The following is an 18476-nucleotide window of genomic DNA, read 5'->3' as shown; positions in this document are numbered from 1 at the left end:
ACGTTTGTCAAGGGAGTACTGCATATACAGCCTCCTTTTGTGCCTCCAGTGGCACCTTGGGATCTCAATGTAGTTTTGGGATTCCTAAAATCACATTGGTTTGAACCACTCACCACTGTGGACTTAAAATATCTCACATGGAAAGTGGTAATGCTGTTAGCCCTGGCTTCAGCCAGGCGTGTCTCAGAATTGGCGGCTTTATCCTATAAAAGCCCTTACCTAATTTTTCATACGGACAGGGCAGAATTGAGGACTCGTCCTCAATTTCTCCCTAAGGTGGTTTCAGCATTTCACTTAAACCAGCCTATTGTGGTGCCTGCGGCTACTAGGGACTTGGAGGATTCCAAGTTGCTGGACGTAGTCAGGGCCCTGAAAATATATGTTTCCAGGACGGCTGGAGTCAGGAAATCTGATTCGCTGTTTATCCTGTATGCACCCAACAAGCTGGGTGCTCCTGCTTCTAAGCAGACGGTTGCTCGTTGGATTTGTAGTACAATTCAGCTTGCACATTCTGTGGCAGGCCTGCCACAGCCAAAATCTGTAAAAGCCCATTCCACACGGAAAGTGGGCTCATCTTGGGCGGCTGCCCGAGGGGTCTCGGCTTTACAACTTTGCCGAGCAGCTACTTGGTCAGGGGCAAACACGTTTGCTAAATTCTACAAATTTGATACCCTGGCTGAGGAGGACCTGGAGTTCTCTCATTCGGTGCTGCAGAGTCATCCGCACTCTCCCGCCCGTTTGGGAGCTTTGGTATAATCCCCATGGTCCTTTCGGAGTCCCCAGCATCCACTAGGACGTTAGAGAAAATAAGAATTTACTTACCGATAATTCTATTTCTCATAGTCCGTAGTGGATGCTGGGCGCCCATCCCAAGTGCGGATTGTCTGCATTACTTGTACATAGTTATTGTTACAAAAATCGGGTTATTGTTGTTGTGAGCCATCTTTTCAGAGGCTCCTTCTGTTATCATGCTGTTAACTGGGTTCAGATCACAAGTTGTACGGTGTGATTGGTGTGGCTGGTATGAGTCTTACCCGGGATTCAAAATCCTTCCTTATTGTGTATGCTCGTCCGGGCACAGTATCCTAACTGAGGCTTGGAGGAGGGTCATAGGGGGAGGAGCCAGTGCACACCAGCTAGTCCTAAAGCTTTTACTTTGTGCCCAGTCTCCTGCGGAGCCGCTATTCCCCATGGTCCTTTCGGAGTCCCCAGCATCCACTACGGACTATGAGAAATAGAATTATCGGTAAGTAAATTCTTATTTTCTTTGTCTAAGGCAGGAGATATTGCTGGTATCACCTGTGTTAAGGCGTTGTTTAATAGGTTGTGATTTAAAACTTCCATTTTCGCATGATTTTCAGGGATATTTAGATTAAAAAAATAAGGCTATCTTTCCATTTAACACATTGATAAAAAATAGAAATATTTAATAAAAACATGTGATAAGAACATTTCATTATAGTACATATGGTTAAAAGGAATATGAAATTGGAATGATTTATGTTACCCAAAAAATGGACTTTGACAATTTATTATGTATTTCAGGTTGAGCTATATTTTCCTATACTGGAGAATCTGAAGTTATTTTCTTCCATTTTATACAGAGCAAAATGAGACTAAAGACTTCATTATTAAAAGAACCAAAACATATCCTTTACAGTGAAGAAAAACAATGTACTGGTTACCATTATTCAGAAATGCTTTCCTTGGCTTGAGCTTTGTTTTAATGCAGATTAAAGGTGGGATGTAATGGCGTCTGAGTTTGCAGGGGGTGCAGGATGCCGGACAAACTCTGACGCTTTTGTTAAAGCGACAGTCATTTACGGGGCAAAGTTTTGACTTATAAATGACTGTCGCTTTAAAAAAGTCCGAGTTCGGCCGGCATCCCACACCTCCATCAAACTCTGATGCCATTACATCCCGCCTGAAGTTTCTACTTGTCACAACTTGACAATTTCTCTGTCTCAAGTAAAATCCACCTTTTGTGAATACATAGGGGGCATTTATATGCAGTAGAATTTTTTTTTTTATAGTCAGAGTATAATAAAACAGTGTCAGAGATGGGAGATATTTAGCGCCGATACTAAAATCGATTTTCAGAATTGTCATATTCGAATGGAGAATTGAGTGTTCATTCCCAAGGTATTTCTTGTGGCTGCTTCATAGTCCCTAATTGCACAGAACAAGGTGCATATAATCCAAAAATACCACTTGACAATTTACAAAGGAATATGTGTTTGATTATAGTGTTATTTTAATTTAATAAAACAGACATATTTAGAATACTTAGTGTATGTGTGTGTGTGTGTGTGTGTGTGTGTGTGTGTGTATATATATATATATATTAGTGTAATTGGCGCCTTGGGGTTGTTATAATACCCCTATTTCTCTGACGTCCTAAGTGGATGCTGGGGACTCCGTAAGGACCATGGGGAATAGCGGCTCCGCAGGAGACAGGGCACAAAAGTAAAAGCTTTAGGATCAGGTGGTGTGCACTGGCTCCTCCCCCTATGACCCTCCTCCAAGCCTCAGTTAGGTTTTTGTGCCCGTCCGAGAAGGGTGCAATCTAGGTGGCTCTCCTAAAGAGCTGCTTAGAGTAAAAGTTTTGTTAGGTTTTTTATTTTCAGTGAGTCCTGCTGGCAACAGGCTCACTGCAACGAGGGACTTAGGGGTGAAGAAGTGAACTCACCTGCGTGCAGGATGGATTGGCTTCTTAGGCTACTGGACACTAGCTCCAGAGGGACGATCACAGGTACAGCCTGGATGGGTCACCGGAGCCGCGCCGCCGACCCCTTGCAGATGCTGAAGAGAGAAGAGGTCCAGAAATCGGCGGCTGAAGACTTCCCAGTCTTCTTAAGGTAGCGCACAGCACGGCAGCTGTGCGCCATTGCTCTCAGCACACTTCACACCAACGGTCACTGAGGGTGCAGGGCGCTGGGGGGGGCGCCCTGGGCAGCAATGAAAGTACCTATGCTGGCTAAAAATACATCACATATAGCCTCTGGGGCTATATGGATGTATTTAACCCCTGCCAGGTTGTCAGAAAAACGGGAGAAGAAGCCCGCCGAAAAGGGGGCGTGGCCTATTCTCCTCAGCACACAGCGCCATTTTCCTACACAGCTCCGCTGCTAGGAAGGCTCCCAGGCTCTCCCCTGCACTGCACTACAGAAACAGGGTTAAAACAGAGAGGGAGGGCACTTATTTGGCGATATTATTATATATTAAGATGCTATAAGGGAAAACACTTATATAAGGTTGTCCCTGTATAATTATAGCGTTTTGGTGTGTGCTGGCAAACTCTCCCTCTGTCTCCCCAAAGGGCTAGTGGGGTCCTGTCCTCTATCAGAGCATTCCCTGTGTGTGTGCTGTGTGTCGGTACGTGTGTGTCGACATGTATGAGGACGATGTTGGTGAGGAGGCGGAGCAAATTGCCTGTAATGGTGATGTCACTCTCTAGGGAGTCGACACCGGAATGGATGGCTTATTTAGGGAATTACGTGATAATGTCAACACGCTGCAAGGTCGGTTGACGACATGAGACGGCCGGCAAACCAATTAGTACCTGTCCAGGCGTCTCAAACACCGTCAGGGGCTTTAAAACGCCCATTTACCTCAGTCGGTCGACACAGACACAGACACGGACACTGACTCCAGTGTCGACGGTGAAGAAACAAACGTATTTTCCATTAGGGCCACACGTTACATGTTAAGGGCAATGAAGGAGGTGTTACATATTTCTGATACTACAAGTACCACAAAAAAGGGTATTATGTGGGGTGTGAAAAAACTACCTGTAGTTTTTCCTGAATCAGATAAATTAAATGAAGTGTGTGATGATGCGTGGGTTTCCCCCGATAGAAAATTATTGGCGTTATACCCTTTCCCGCCAGAAGTTAGGGCGCGTTGGGAAACACCCCTTAGGGTGGATAAGGCGCTCACACGCTTATCAAAACAAGTGGCGTTACCGTCTCCAGATACGGCCGCCCTCAAGGAGCCAGCTGATAGGAGGCTGGAAAATATCCTAAAAAGTATATACACACATACTGGTGTTATACTGCGACCAGCGATCGCCTCAGCCTGGATGTGCAGCGCTGGGGTGGCTTGGTCGGATTCCCTGACTGAAAATATTGATACCCTTGACAGGGACAGTATTTTATTGACTATAGAGCATTTAAAGGATGCATTTCTATATATGCGAGATGCACAGAGGGATATTTGCACTCTGGCATCAAGAGTAAGTGCGATGTCCATATCTGCCAGAAGATGTTTATGGACACGACAGTGGTCAGGTGATGCAGATTCCAAACGGCACATGGAAGTATTGCCGTATAAAGAAAAAGACACCGTCTTTTCAGCCTCAGTCCTTTCGTCCCCATAAGGGCAAGCGGGCAAAAGGCCAGTCATATCTGCCCAGGGATAGAGGAAAGGGAAGAAGACTGCAGCAGGCAGCCCCTTCCCAGGAACAGAAGCCCTCCACCGCTTCTGCCAAGTCCTCAGCATGACGCTGGGGCCGTACAAGCGGACTCAGGTGCGGTGGGGGGTCGTCTCAAGAGTTTCAGCGCGCAGTGGTCTCACTCGCAAGTGGACCCCTGGATCCTACAAGTAGTATCCCAGGGGTACAGATTGGAAATTCGAGACGTCTCCCCCTCGCAGGTTCCTGAAGTCTGCTTTACCAACGTCTCCCTCCGACAGGGAGGCAGTATTGGAAACAATTCACAAGCTGTATTCCCAGCAGGTGATAATCAAAGTACCCCTCCTACAACAAGGAAAGGGGTATTATTCCACACTATATTGTGGTACTGAAGCCAGACGGCTCGGTGAGACCTATTCTAAATCTGAAATCTTTGAACACTTACATACAAAGGTTCAAATCAAGATGGAGTCACTCAGAGCAGTGATAGAGAACCAGGAAGAAGGGGACTATATGGTGTCCCTGGACATCAAGGATGCTTACCTCCATGTCCCAATTTGCCCTTCTCACCAAGGGTACCTCAGGTTCGTGGTACAGAACTGTCACTATCAGTTTCAGACGCTGCCGTTTGGATTGTCCACGGCACCCCGGGTCTTTACCAAGGTAATGGCCGAAATGATGATCCTTCTTCAAAGAAAAGGCGTCTTATTTATCCCTTACTTGGACGATCTCCTGATAAGGGCAAGGTCCAGAGAACAGTTGGATGTCGGAGTAGCACTATCTCAAGTAGTTCTACGACAGCACGGGTGGATTCTAAATATTCCAAAATCGCAGCTGTTTCCGACGACACGTCTGCTGTTCCTAGGGATGATTCTGGACACAGTCCAGAAAAAGGTGTTTCTCCCGGAGGAGAAAGCCAGGGAGTTATCCGAGCTAGTCAGAAACCTCCTAAAACCAGGCCAAGTGTCAGTGCATCAATGCACAAGAGTCCTGGGAAAAATGGTGGCTTCTTGCGAAGCGATTCCATTCGGCAGATTTCACGCAAGAATTTTTCAGTGGGATCTGCTGGACGAATGGTCCGGATCGCATCTTCAGATGCATCAGCGGATAATCCTGTCTCCAAGGACAAGGGTGTCTCTTCTGTGGTGGCTGCAGAGTGCTCATCTACTAGAGGGCAGCACATTCGGCATTCAGGACTGGGTTCTGGTGACCACGGATGCCAGCCTGAGAGGCTGGGGAGCAGTCACACAGGGAAGAAATTTCCAAGGAGTGTGGTCAAGTCTGGAGACTTCTCTCCACATAAATATACTGGAGCTAAGGGCAATTTACAATGCTCTGAGCCTAGGAAGACCTCTGCTTCAAAGTCAACCGGTGCTGATCCAGTCGGACAACATCACGGCAGTCGCCCACGTAAACAGACAGGGCGGCACAAGAAGCAGGAGGGCAATGGCAGCAAGGATTCTTCGCTGGGCGAAAAATCATGTGATAACACTGTCAGCGGTGTTCATTCCGGGAGTGGACAACTGGGAAGCAGACTTCCTCAGCAGGAACGACCTCCACCCGGGAGAGTGGGGACTTCATCTGGAAGTCTTCCACATGATTGTGAACCGTTGGGAAAGACCAAAGGTGGACATGATGGCGTCCCGTCTGAACAAAAAACTGGACAGGTATTGCGCCAGGTCAAGAGACCCTTAGGCAATAGCTGGGACGCTCTGGTAACACCGTGGGTGTACCAGTCGGTGTATGTGTTCCCTCCTCTGCCTCTCATACCCAAGGTACTGAGAATTATAAGACGGAGAGGAGTAAGAACTATAATCGTGGCTCCGGATTGGCCAAGAAGGACTTGGTACCTGGAACTTCAAGAGATACTAAGAAGGGACTTGCTTCAGCAAGGATCATGTCTGTTCCAAGACTTGCCGCAGCTGCGTTTGACGGCATGGCGGTTGAACGCCGGATCCTAAGGGAAAAAGGCATTCCGGAAGAGGTCATCCCTACCCTGGTCAGAGCCAGGAAGGAGGTGACCGCACAACATTATCACCGCATTTGGCGAAAATATGTTGCATGGTGTGAGGCCAGGAAGGCCCCCACGGAGGAATTTCAACTCGGTCGATTCCTGCATTTCCTACAAACAGGAGTGTCTATGGGCCTCAAATTGGGGTCCATTAAGGTTCAAATTTCGGCCCTGTCGATTTTCTTCCAGAAAGAATTGGCTTCAGTTCCTGAAGTCCAGAAGTTTGTCAGGGGAGTACTGCATATACAATCCCCTTTTGTGCCTCCAGTGGCACTGTGGGATCTCAACGTAGTTCTGGGATTCCTCAAATCACATTGGTTTAAACTGCTCAAATCTGTGGATTTGAAATATCTCACATGGAAAGTGACCATGCTGTTGGCCCTGGCCTCGGCCAGGCGAGTGTCAGAATTGGCGGCTTTGTCTCACAAAAGCCCATATCTGATTGTCCATTCGGACAGGGCAGAGCTGCGGACTCGTCCCCAGTTTCTCCCTAAGGTGGTGTCAGCGTTTCACCTGAACCAGCTTATTGTGGTACCTGCGGCTACTAGGGACTTGGAGGACTCCAAGTTGCTAGATGTTGTCAGGGCCCTGAAAATATATGTTTCCAGGACGGCTGGAGTCAGGAAAACTGACTTGCTGTTATCCTGTATGCACCCAACAAACTGGGTGCTCTTGCTTCTAAGCAGACGATTGTTAGTTGGATGTGTAGTGCAATTCAGCTTGCACATTCTGTGGCAGGCCTGCCACAGCCAAAATATGTAAATGCCCATCCCACAAGGAAGGTGGGCTCATCTTGGGCGGCTGCCCGAGGGGTCTCGGTTTTACAACTTTGCCGAGCTGCTACTTGGTCAGGGGCAAACACGTTTGCAAAATTCTACAAATTTGATACCCTGGCTGAGGAGGACCTGGAGTTCTCTCATTCGGTGCTGCAGAGTCATCCGCACTCTCCCGCCCGTTTTGGGAGCTTTGGTATAATCCCCATGGTCCTTACGGAGTCCCCAGCATCCACTTAGGACGTCAGAGAAAATAAGAATTTACTTACCGATAATTCTATTTCTCGTAGTCCGTAGTGGATGCTGGGCGCCCATCCCAAGTGCGGATTGTCTGCAATACTTGTACATAGTTATTGTTAACTAAAACGGGTTATTATTGTTGTGAGCCATCTTTTTAGAGGCTCCGCTGTTATCATGCTGTTAACTGGGTTCAGATCACAGGTTGTACGGTGTGATTGGTGTGGCTGGTATGAGTCTTACCCGGGATTCAAAATCCTTCCTTATTGTGTACGCTCGTCCGGGCACAGTATCCTAACTGAGGCTTGGAGGAGGGTCATAGGGGGAGGAGCCAGTGCACACCACCTGATCCTAAAGCTTTTACTTTTGTGCCCTGTCTCCTGCGGAGCCGCTATTCCCCATGGTCCTTACGGAGTCCCCAGCATCCACTACGGACTACGAGAAATAGAATTATCGGTAAGTAAATTCTTATTTTTGTGACAGAATGACCTAATGTCAAATAAAATCTTGTTTAGGAAAACAAACAATATGTTCCAATACGCGAAATTTATAAAAATTTATAAAAGATCATCTGATACTGTATTGATATAACTGTCCATAAAATATTTCAACCACCACTAACATCCAGTGGTGGTCCACATAAGAGCAGATGTATAAATATTTATTTTGTGAACTCCTCCTTCAAGGATTGTAAGTTAGAGGTCAGATCACAACAAATTTGATAACCCAACGCGTTTCGTCTCTCAGAGAGACTTCATCAGGGGTACATCTTATACGAGTAATTAGCCTCAAACAATCAATGGATTCATTTGCTCTGGAATATTAACATCGGTAAAAAGTGGATCATCCACTATGAGTACATAGCCAATAATGCCTGGCCAATCAGGAGGGATAAAAGTGTGGAAATTATGGAATGGAAAACCCACTGGAGATTCATATAATTCACAACCAATAGTGTGCTGTGCTGTGTGTCCCAGTATCACATATACCTATATATATATATATATATATATATATGATACTAGGACACACAGCACACTATTGGTTGTGAATTATATGAATCTCCAGTGGGTTTTTGGTTCCATTATTTTTTATTTTTTTGTTCTTTCCACAGCATACAGCCTTGAAAAAAGCGCCCTGCGCGGCGCTGAAACGTCGGCAATGCTATGCCATTCACTCATGTGATTTTTCACTAAAATGTCATTATTTGTTGCACCAGTCCCCAGAGTGCCGCCTGGTTCTTTCAGCATTTGTGAGCGTGCTACATCCTCCCTAGGAACCACAGTGTCTATATATATATATATATATATATATAAATCTATTTCTCTACCGTCCTAAGTGGATGCTGGGGACTCCGTAAGGACCATGGGGATTAGCGGCTCCGCAGAAGACTGGGCACAACTATAAAGAAAGCTTTTAGACTACTGGTGTGCACTGGCTCCTCCCACCAAGACCCTCCTCCAGACTTCAGTTAGATTCTTGTGCCCGGCTGAGCTGGATGCACACTAGGGGCTCTCCTGAGCACCTAGAAAGAAAGTATATTTAGGTTTTTTATTTTACAGTGAGATCTGCTGGCAACAGACTCACTGCAGCGAGGGACTAAGGGGAGAAGAAGCGAACCTACCTAACAGGTGGTAGTTTGGGCTTCTTAGGCTACTGGACACCATTAGCTCCAGAGGGATCGACCGCAGGACCCGACCTTGGTGTTCGTTCCCGGAGCCGCGCCGCCGTCCCCCTTACAGAGCCAGAAGCAACGAAGAGGTCCGGAAAATCGGCGGCAGAAGACTTCGGTCTACACCAAGGTAGCGCACAGCACTGCAGCTGTGCGCCATTGCTCCTCATGTACACCTCACACTCCGGTCACTGATGGGTGCAGGGCGCTGGGGGGGGGGGGCGCCCTGAGGGCAATATATGACACCTTGGCTGGCAAATATACATCATATATAGTTCTAGAGGCTATATAGATGTAAAATTACCCCTGCCGGTATTCCAGAAAAAGCGTGAGAAAGTCAGCCGAAAAGGGGGCGGGGCTTCTCCCTCAGCACACTGGCGCCATTTTTCCCTCACAGTTCCGCTGGAAGGAAGCTCCCTGGCTCTCCCCTGCAGTCTGAACACTACAGAAGGGTAAAAAAGAAAGGGGGGGCACTAAATGTAGGCACAGTATAGATAATATATATATATGATATATATAAAAAAGCAGCTATAAGGGAAAACACTCATTGATAGTGGGATCCCTGTGTTATATAGCGCTCTGGTGTGTGCTGGCATACTCTCTCTCTGTCTCCCCAAAGGGCTTTGTGGGGTCCTGTCCTCTGTCAGAGCATTCTCTGTGTGTTTGCGGTGTGTCGGTACGGCTGTGTCGACATGTTTGATGAGGAGGCTTATGTGGAGGCGGAGCAAATGCCTGTAAACGTGATGTCACCCCCTGCGGGGTCGACACCTGAGTGGATGGTGCTGTGGAAGGACTTACGCGACAGTGTCGACTCCTTGCATAAAAGGTTTGACGACATACCTATTGTGGGACAGCCGGCTTCTCAGCCTGTGCCTGCCCAGGCGTCTCAAAAGCCATCAGGGGCTCTAAAACGCCCGCTACCTCAGATGGCTGACACAGATGTCGACACGGATACTGACTCCAGTGTCGACGACGATGAGACTAATGTAACTTCCAATAGGGCCACACGTTACATGATTGAGGCAATGAAAAATGTGTTGCACATTTCTGATGTTACCCCAAAAAAGGGTATAATGTTTGGAGAGAAAAAACTACCAGTAGCTTTTCCTCCATCTGAAGAGTTAAATGAAGTGTGTGAAGAAGCGTGGGCTTCCCCTGATAAAAAGCTGGTCATTTCTAAGAGGTTACTAATGGCGTACCCTTTCCCGCCAGAGGATAGGTCACGCTGGGAAACATCCCCTAGGGTGGATAAAGCGCTCACACGCTTGTCAAAGAAGGTGGCACTACCGTCTCCGGATTCGGCCGCCCTGAAGGAATCTGCTGATAGAAAGCAGGAGGCTATCCTGAAATCTATATATACACACACAGGTGTTATACTGAGACCGGCTATTGCTTCAGCCTGGATGTGCAGTGCTGCTGCTGCGTGGTCAGATTCCCTGTCAGAAAATATAGATACACTAGACAGGGACACTATATTGCTAAACGTAGAGCATATAAAAGACGCACTTTTATACATGAGGGATGCACAGAGGGATATTTGCCGGCTGGCATCCAAAATTAGTGCAATGTCCATTTCTGCCAGGAGAGGGTTATGGACTCGGCAGTGGACAGGAGATGCAGATTCCAAACGACACATGGAAGTTCTGCCTTATAAGGGTGAGGAGTTGTTCGGGGATGGTCTCTCGGACCTCGTTTCCACAGCAACAGCTGGGAAGTCTACATTTTTACCCCATGTTCCCTCACAACCAAAGAAAGCACCGTATTATCAGGTACAGTCCTTTCGGCCCAATAGGGGCAAGCGGGTTAAAGGCGCGTCCTTTCTGCCCAGAGGCAGAGGTAGGGGAAAGAAGCTGCAGCATACAGCCAGTTCCCAGGAGCAAAAGTCCTCCCCCGCTTCCTCTAAGTCCACAGCATGACGCTGGGGCTTCACAGGCGGAGCCAGGTACGGTGGGGGCCCGTCTCAAAAACTTCAGTAATCAGTGGTCTCGCTCACGGGTGGATCCCTGGATCCTTCAAGTAGTATCTCAGGGGTACAAGCTGGAATTCGAGACGTCTCCCCCCCCGCCGTTTCCTCAAATCTGCCTTGCCAACCACTCCCTCAGGCAGGGAGGCAGTGTTACAGGCAATTCACAAGCTGTATTCACAACAAATGATAGTAAAGGTGCCCCTACTTCAACAAGGAAGGGGTTACTATTCCACAATGTTTGTGGTACCGAAACCGGACGGTTCGGTGAGACCCATTTTAAATTTGAAATCCTTGAACACATATATAAAAAAATTCAAGTTCAAGATGGAATCGCTCAGGGCGGTTATTGCAAGCCTGGACGAGGGGGATTACATGGTATCACTGGACATCAAGGATGCTTACCTGCATGTCCCCATTTACCATCCTCACCAGGAGTACCTCAGATTTGTGGTACAAGATTGTCATTACCAATTCCAGACGTTGCCGTTCGGTCTATCCACGGCTCCGAGCGTCTTTACCAAGGTAATGGCCGAAATGATGATACTCCTTCGAAAGAAGGGAGTTTTAATTATCCCGTACTTGGACGATCTCCTGATAAAGGCGAGGTCCAGAGAGCAGTTGTTGGTAGCGGTAGCACTATCTCGGGAAGTGCTACCGCTACGGCTGGATTCTAAACATTCCAAAGTCACAGCTGGTCCCTACGACACGTCTGCTGTTCCTAGGGATGGTTCTGGACACAGAACAGAGAAAAGTGTTTCTCCCGGAGGAGAAGGCCAAGGAGCTGTCATCTCTAGTCAGAGGCCTCCTAAAGCCAAAACAGGTGTCGGTGCATCATTGCACGCGGATCCTGGGAAAAATGGTAGCTTCCTACGAAGCGATTCCATTCGGCAGGTTTCATGCAAGAACCTTTCAGTGGGACCTGTTGGACAAGTGGTCCGGATCGCATCTTCAGATGCATCGTCTGATAACCCTTTCTCCGAGGACAAGGGTGTCTCTGCTGTGGTGGCTGCAGAGTGCTCATCTTCAAGAGGGCCGCAGATTCGGCATACAGGACTGGGTCCTGGTGACCACGGATGCCAGCCTTCGAGGCTGGGGAGCAGTCACACAGGGAAGAAACTTCCAAGGACTATGGTCAAGTCAGGAGACTTCCCTGCACATAAATATTCTGGAACTGAGGGCCATTTACAATGCCCTAAGTCAGGCAAAACCCCTGCTTCAAAACCAGCCGGTACTGATCCAGTCAGACAACATCACGGCGGTCGCCCATGTAAATCGACAGGGCGGCACGAGAAGCAGGACGGCAATGGCAGAAGCCACAAGGATTCTCCGATGGGCGGAAAATCACGTGTTAGCACTGTCAGCAGTGTTCATTCCGGGAGTGGACAACTGGGAAGCAGACTTCCTCAGCAGGCACGACCTCCACCCGGGAGAGTGGGGACTTCATCCAGAAGTCTTTCAAATGATTGTAAACCGGTGGAAAAAGCCACAGGTGGACATGATGGCATCCCGCCTAAACAAAAAGCTAGAAAAATATTGCGCCAGGTCGAGAGACCCGCAGGCGATAGCTGTGGACGCTCTAGTAACACCGTGGGTGTACCGATCGGTTTATGTGTTCCCTCCTCTTCCTCTCATACCAAAGGTACTGAGGATAATAAGGAGAAGAGGAGTAAGAACTATACTCATTGTTCCGGATTGGCCAAGAAGAGCTTGGTACCCGGAACTTCAAGAAATGATGTCAGAGGACCCATGGCCTCTACCGCTCAGACAAGACCTGCTGCAGCAGGGGCCCTGTCTGTTCCAAGACTTACCGCGGCTGCGTTTGACGGCATGGCGGTTGAACACCGGATCCTGAAGGAAGAGGGCATTCCGGAGGAAGTCATTCCTACGCTGATTAAAGCTAGGAAAGAAGTAACCGCAAACCATTATCACCGCATATGGCGAAAATATGTTGCGTGGTGTGAGGCCAGGAAGGCCCCAACGGAGGAATTTCAGCTGGGCCGTTTCCTGCACTTCCTACAGTCAGGGGTGACTATGGGCCTTAAATTGGGTTTCATTAAGGTCCAGATTTCGGCTCTTTCGATTTTCTTCCAGAGAGAACTGGCTTCACTACCTGAAGTTCAGACTTTTGTTAAGGGAGTGCTGCATACTCAGCCCCCTTTTGTGCCTCCAGTGGCACCTTGGGATGTCAACGTGGTGTTGGATTTCCTAAAGTCACATTGGTTTGAGCCACTGAAAACCGTGGATTTGAAATATCTCACGTGGAAAGTGGTCATGTTGTTGGCCTTGGCTTCGGCCAGGCGTGTATCAGAATTGGCGGCTTTGTCATGGAAAAGCCCTTATCTGATTTTCCATATGGATAGGGCAGAATTGAGGACTCGTCCCCAGTTTCTCCTCAAAGTGGTATCAGCTTTTCATCTGAACCAACCTATCGTGGTGCCTGCGGCTACAAATGACTTGGAGGCTTCCAAGTTGTTGGATGTAGTCAGGGCCCTAAAAATCTATGTTTCCAGGACAGCTGGAGTCAGAAAGACTGACTCGCTCTTTATCCTGTATGCGCCCAACAAGTTGGGTGCACCTGCTTCAAAGCAGACTATTGCTCGCTGGATCTGTAGTACGATTCAGCTTGCACATTCTGCGGCTGGACTGCCGCATCCTAAATCCGAGGAAGGTGGGCTCTTCTTGGGCGGCTGCCCGAGGGGTCTCGGCTCTTCAACTTTGCCGAGCAGCTACTTGGTCGGGGTCAAACACGTTTGCTAAATTCTACAAGTTTGACACCCTGGCTGAGGAGGACCTAGAGTTTGCCCATTCGGTGCTGCAGAGTCATCCGCACTCTCCCGCCCGTTTGGGAGCTTTGGTATAATCCCCATGGTCCTTACGGAGTCCCCAGCATCCACTTAGGACGTTAGAGAAAATAAGAATTTACTCACCGGTAATTCTATTTCTCATAGTCCGTAGTGGATGCTGGGCGCCCATCCCAAGTGCGGATTGTCTGCAATACTTGTATATAGTTATTGCTTAACTAAAGGGTTACTGTTGAGCCATTTGTTGAGAGGCTCAGTTGTTATCATACTGTTAACTGGGTATTGTATCACGAGTTATACGGTGTGATTGGTGTGGCTGGTATGAGTCTTACCCGGGATTCAAAATCCTTCCTTATTGTGTCAGCTCTTCCGGGCACAGTATCCTAACTGAAGTTTGGAGGAGGGTCTTGGTGGGAGGAGCCAGTGCACACCAGTAGTCTAAAAGCTTACTTTATAGTTGTGCCCAGTCTCCTGCGGAGCCGCTAATCCCCATGGTCCTTACGGAGTCCCCAGCATCCACTACGGACTATGAGAAATAGAATTACCGGTGAGTAAATTCTTATTTTATATATATATATATATATATATATATATATATATATTAGGGAGGCCAATATCGGGATCCCGGGATTTGGGCCCAAAAATGCCGGGATTTGAATCCCGGGATTGAAGCCTCCAATCCCGGGATTCACAGGATTAGAGTGCGCATGCGCAGTTTTGCCGAACAGCGCTGAGCACTATAGCACAGCGCTGCCCAGCTGTCAGCGAGGTAGTTACAGCAGCCACAGGTAGTTACACACACACACACTGACCGCGCTGGCGGCATTTCAAATGTAGTGCCGGCCGCCAGCCAATCAGAGCTGGCAGACCGGCAGCCAATCAGGAAAGCGGCAGCAGCTGCGGCTCCTGATTGGCTGCCGGACTGCCAGTTCTGACTGGCTGGCGGTCAGTGTGTGTGTGTCCATGGCTTCTGCCCGCGGCCCGCCTAATTAGTAAGTGTTATCGCTACCTACACCCACACTCCCTCACTGCTCCAGACATCCTCCCTCCCTCTCTGCTCCTGACATCCTCCCTGCTCGCTACACCCACCTTCCCTTCCTGCTCCTTACATGCTCCCTATACAACCACCCTCCCGCTGCTCCCTACACCCACCCTCCCTTTCTGCTCCCTACACCCACCCTCCCACAGCTCCCTACATCCACCCTCCCTTCCTGTTCCTTACATGCTCCCTACACCCTCCCTCCCTCTCTGCCCTCCACATATACGAATATATATATATATATATATATATATTTATATTTTTTTTTTTTCTCATACGTCCTAGAGGATGCTGGGGATGCTTCAAGAACCATGGGGTATAGACGGGATCCGCAGGAGACATGGGCACTTTAAGACTTTGACTGGGTGTGAACTGGCTCCTCCCTCTATGCCCCTCCTCCAGACTCCAGTTAGATTCTGTGCCCAGGGAGACTGGTCACACACAGGGGAGCTCTACTGAGTTTCTCTAAAAAAGACTTTGTTAGGTTTATTATTTTCAGGGAGACCTGCTGGCAACAGGCTCCCTGCATCGTGGGACTGAGGGGAGAGAAGCAGACCTACTTCTGTGAGTTTCAAGGCACTGCTTCTTAGGCTACTGGACACCATTAGCTCCAGAGGGTCTAATCGCTAGGTACACCTAGATGCTCGTTCCCGGAGCCGCGCCGTCACCCTCCTTGCAGAGCCAGAAGTCAGTAGACGGGTGAGTAAAAGAAGATCAGAAGACTTCAGTGACGGCAGAAGACTTCAGCCGCTGCGCGCCATGCTCCCACACACACAGCGGCACTACAGGGTGCAAGATGCCCTGGGAGGCATAATACCTCATAAATACCTTGAAAAAGAGGACTACAGTGCTTTGGCACTATATCCAGACCCCCGCCAGTATAAAGAATATGAAAATTAGCGGGACTGAAGCGCGCCATTAAGGGGGAGTGGCTTAGCCCTCACAGCTTCAATCAGCGCCATTTTCTCTTCTCAGAGCTGCCGTAACGCTGGTCCTGGCCTCCTACACTACTGTCCAATTAACAGGGTGCAAAACGAGGGGGGGGGGGGGGGGCAAAGTAAATTTGGTGCTGTTTTAATAATTATAAAAGCGCTAACAGGTCTGAGGCATTGTGTATAAGTTTCAGTACCGGGATAGGCGCTGGGTTGTGAGCTGGCAAACTCCCTCTGTGTTTCTCTGACAGGCTTTACTGTGGGTCTGTCCCCTATAGCCCAGTGTGGTAGCGGGTGTCGGTACGCGTGTGTCGACATGTCTGAGGCTGAGTGCTCTTCCCAGGAGGAGGCTGTAGTGGGGACAGAAAAGACTGGGAGTGACCGTGTCGGCACCGCCGACGGCTGATTGGGTAAATGTTTTGAGTGTTTTGAATGGAAATGTGGCTCGATTAAATAAGAGATTAGATAAATCTGAGTCTCAGAACCAGACATGGAGAAAATCTGTGGAGGATGCATTATCACAAGTTCAGACCCCCTCGGGGTCACAGAAGCGTTCATTTACCCAGATAGCGGATACAGATACCGACACGGACTCTGATTCCAGTGTCGACTGTAGTGATGCCAGATTGAATCCTAAACTGGCTAAGAGCATTCAGAACATGATTGTGGCGATAAAAGACGTATTACATATCACGGAAGACCCTGCTGTTCCTGATACTAGGGTCTGTATTTTTAAGGGGAAGAAACCTGAGGTGACGTTTCCTCCCTCTCATGAACTGAACGCTCTTTTTGAAAAAGCTTGGGAAAATCCTGACAAGAAATTACAGGTTCCCAGGAGAATTCAGGTGGCATATCCGTTCCCCTCTGGGGACAGGGAAAAGTGGGAGTCAACCCCCACGGTGGACAAAGCTCTATCGCGTCTGTCCAAAAAGGTGGCGCTTCCGTCTCCTGACACGGCAGCCCTAAAGGATCCTGCGGATCGTAAGCAGGAAAATACACTAAAATCCATTTATGTCGCTACAGGTGCGCTGCTCAGGCCTGCAGTTGCATCGGCATGGGTGAGTAGCGCTATTGAAAAGTGGGCAGATAACTTGTCTTCTGATATAGATTCCCTGGACAGGGATAGCGTTCTTTTGACACTGGGTCATATCAGGGACGCTGCAGCCTATCTGAAGGAAGCTGCAAGGGATATTGGCCTTTTGGGATCAAGGGCCAATGCCATGGCAGTCTCGGCTAGGAGGGCATTGTGGATTCATCAATGGAATGCTGATGCTGACTCTAAGAAGGCTATGGAGTCTCTGCCGTATAAAGGTGGTGTCTTGTTTGGTGACGGCCTCGCTGACCTGGTATCTACGGCTACCGCGGGTAAGTCATCGTTTCTACCCTATGTCCCTGCACAACAAAAGAAAACGCCACACTATCAGATGCAGTCCTTTCGGCCCAATAAATACAAAAAAGGACGAGGGTCTTCCTTCCTTGCTGCGAGAGGAAGGGGAAAAAGGTCACAGGCTGTGGCAAGTTCCCAAGAGCAGAAGTCCTCCCCGGCTTCTACCAAATCCACCGCATGACGCTGGGGCTCCTCGCACCGGTGGGGGCACGTCTCCGACTCTTCAGTCAGGTCTGGGTTTGCTCGGCCCTGGATCCTTGGGTATTGGAAATAGTAGCCCAAGGGTACAAATTGGAGTTTCAAGACGTGCCCCCTCACCGATTTTTCAAATCGGCCTTGCCAGCTTCTCTTCCAGAAAGGGAGGTAGTATGTGCTGCAATACTAAAGCTGTGTCAAAATCAAGTCATTGTCACGGTACCCCCGTCACAATAGGGGGAATGCTTTTATTCGAGCCTGTTCGTGGTCCCGAAGCCGGATGGCTCAGTCAGACCGATTCTGAACCTAACATCCCTCAATTTCTATCTAAAAAAATTCAAATTCAAGATAGAATCTCTCCGAGCAGTGATCTCTAGTCTGGAGGAGGGGGATTTTATGGTGTCGGTAGACATAAAGGATGCCTACTTACACGTCCCCATATATCCTCCACATCGGGCTTATCTGTGGTTTGCTGTTCAGGATTGTCATTACCAATTTCAGACGTTGCCGTTTGGTCTGTCCACGGCTCCGATGATTTTCACCGAGGTTATGGCGGAAATGATGGTTCTCCTGTGCAAGTAGGGAATCACAATTATCCCGTACTTGGACGATCTCCTGACAAAGGCGATATCCAAGGAGCAATTACTGAAAAACATTACGCTCTCCCTGACAATCCTGCAACAACATGGTTGGCTCCTAAACTTGCCAAAATCACATTTGGTTCCAACAACACGGCTGTCATTCTTGGGTATGATTCTGGATACAGAATTACAGAGAGTTTTTCTTCCGGTGGAAAAGGCTCTGGAAATACAGAACATGATCAAACAGATTCTGAAACTGGCAAGAGTGTTGATTCTTCAATGCACTCGGTTGCTGGCGAAGATGGTGGCGGCCTACGAGGCCATTCAGTTTGGCATGTTCCATGCCAGGGTATTTCAGTGGGACCTGTTGGACAAGTGGTCCGGGTCTCACCTGCACATGCACCGGAAAATAATCCTATCTTCCAGGACCAGAATCTCTCTCCTGTGGTGGCTGTTCTCACCTCCTAGAGC

The 18476-nt window shown here is 48.6% G+C and overlaps 1 protein-coding gene across 6 annotated transcripts in view; it reads left to right on the top strand.

The window, feature by feature from the left end:
* The window catches only part of IFT80 (intraflagellar transport 80), a 519318-nt gene that overhangs the window by 49725 nt on the left and 451117 nt on the right, over positions 1-18476 (top strand). For 3 of the 6 annotated variants that reach the window (XM_063916161.1, XM_063916160.1, XM_063916158.1), the window contains exon 2: positions 1546-1650. The exons of 1 other annotated variant lie outside the window; for it this stretch is intronic. In XM_063916161.1, coding sequence (XP_063772231.1) covers positions 1611-1650 — 40 coding nt within the window. In that variant the 5' untranslated portion in view covers positions 1546-1610. The remainder of the gene's footprint in view (positions 1-1545; positions 1651-18476) is intronic. 2 more of the 6 variants (XM_063916162.1, XM_063916159.1) reach the window with 1 other exon arrangement.

This window comes from Pseudophryne corroboree, chromosome 4 (genome assembly GCF_028390025.1).
Source record: "Pseudophryne corroboree isolate aPseCor3 chromosome 4, aPseCor3.hap2, whole genome shotgun sequence".
In the NCBI taxonomy this organism is placed as follows: domain Eukaryota; kingdom Metazoa; phylum Chordata; class Amphibia; order Anura; family Myobatrachidae; genus Pseudophryne; species Pseudophryne corroboree.
This window is presented reverse-complemented; position numbering and strand designations above follow the sequence as displayed.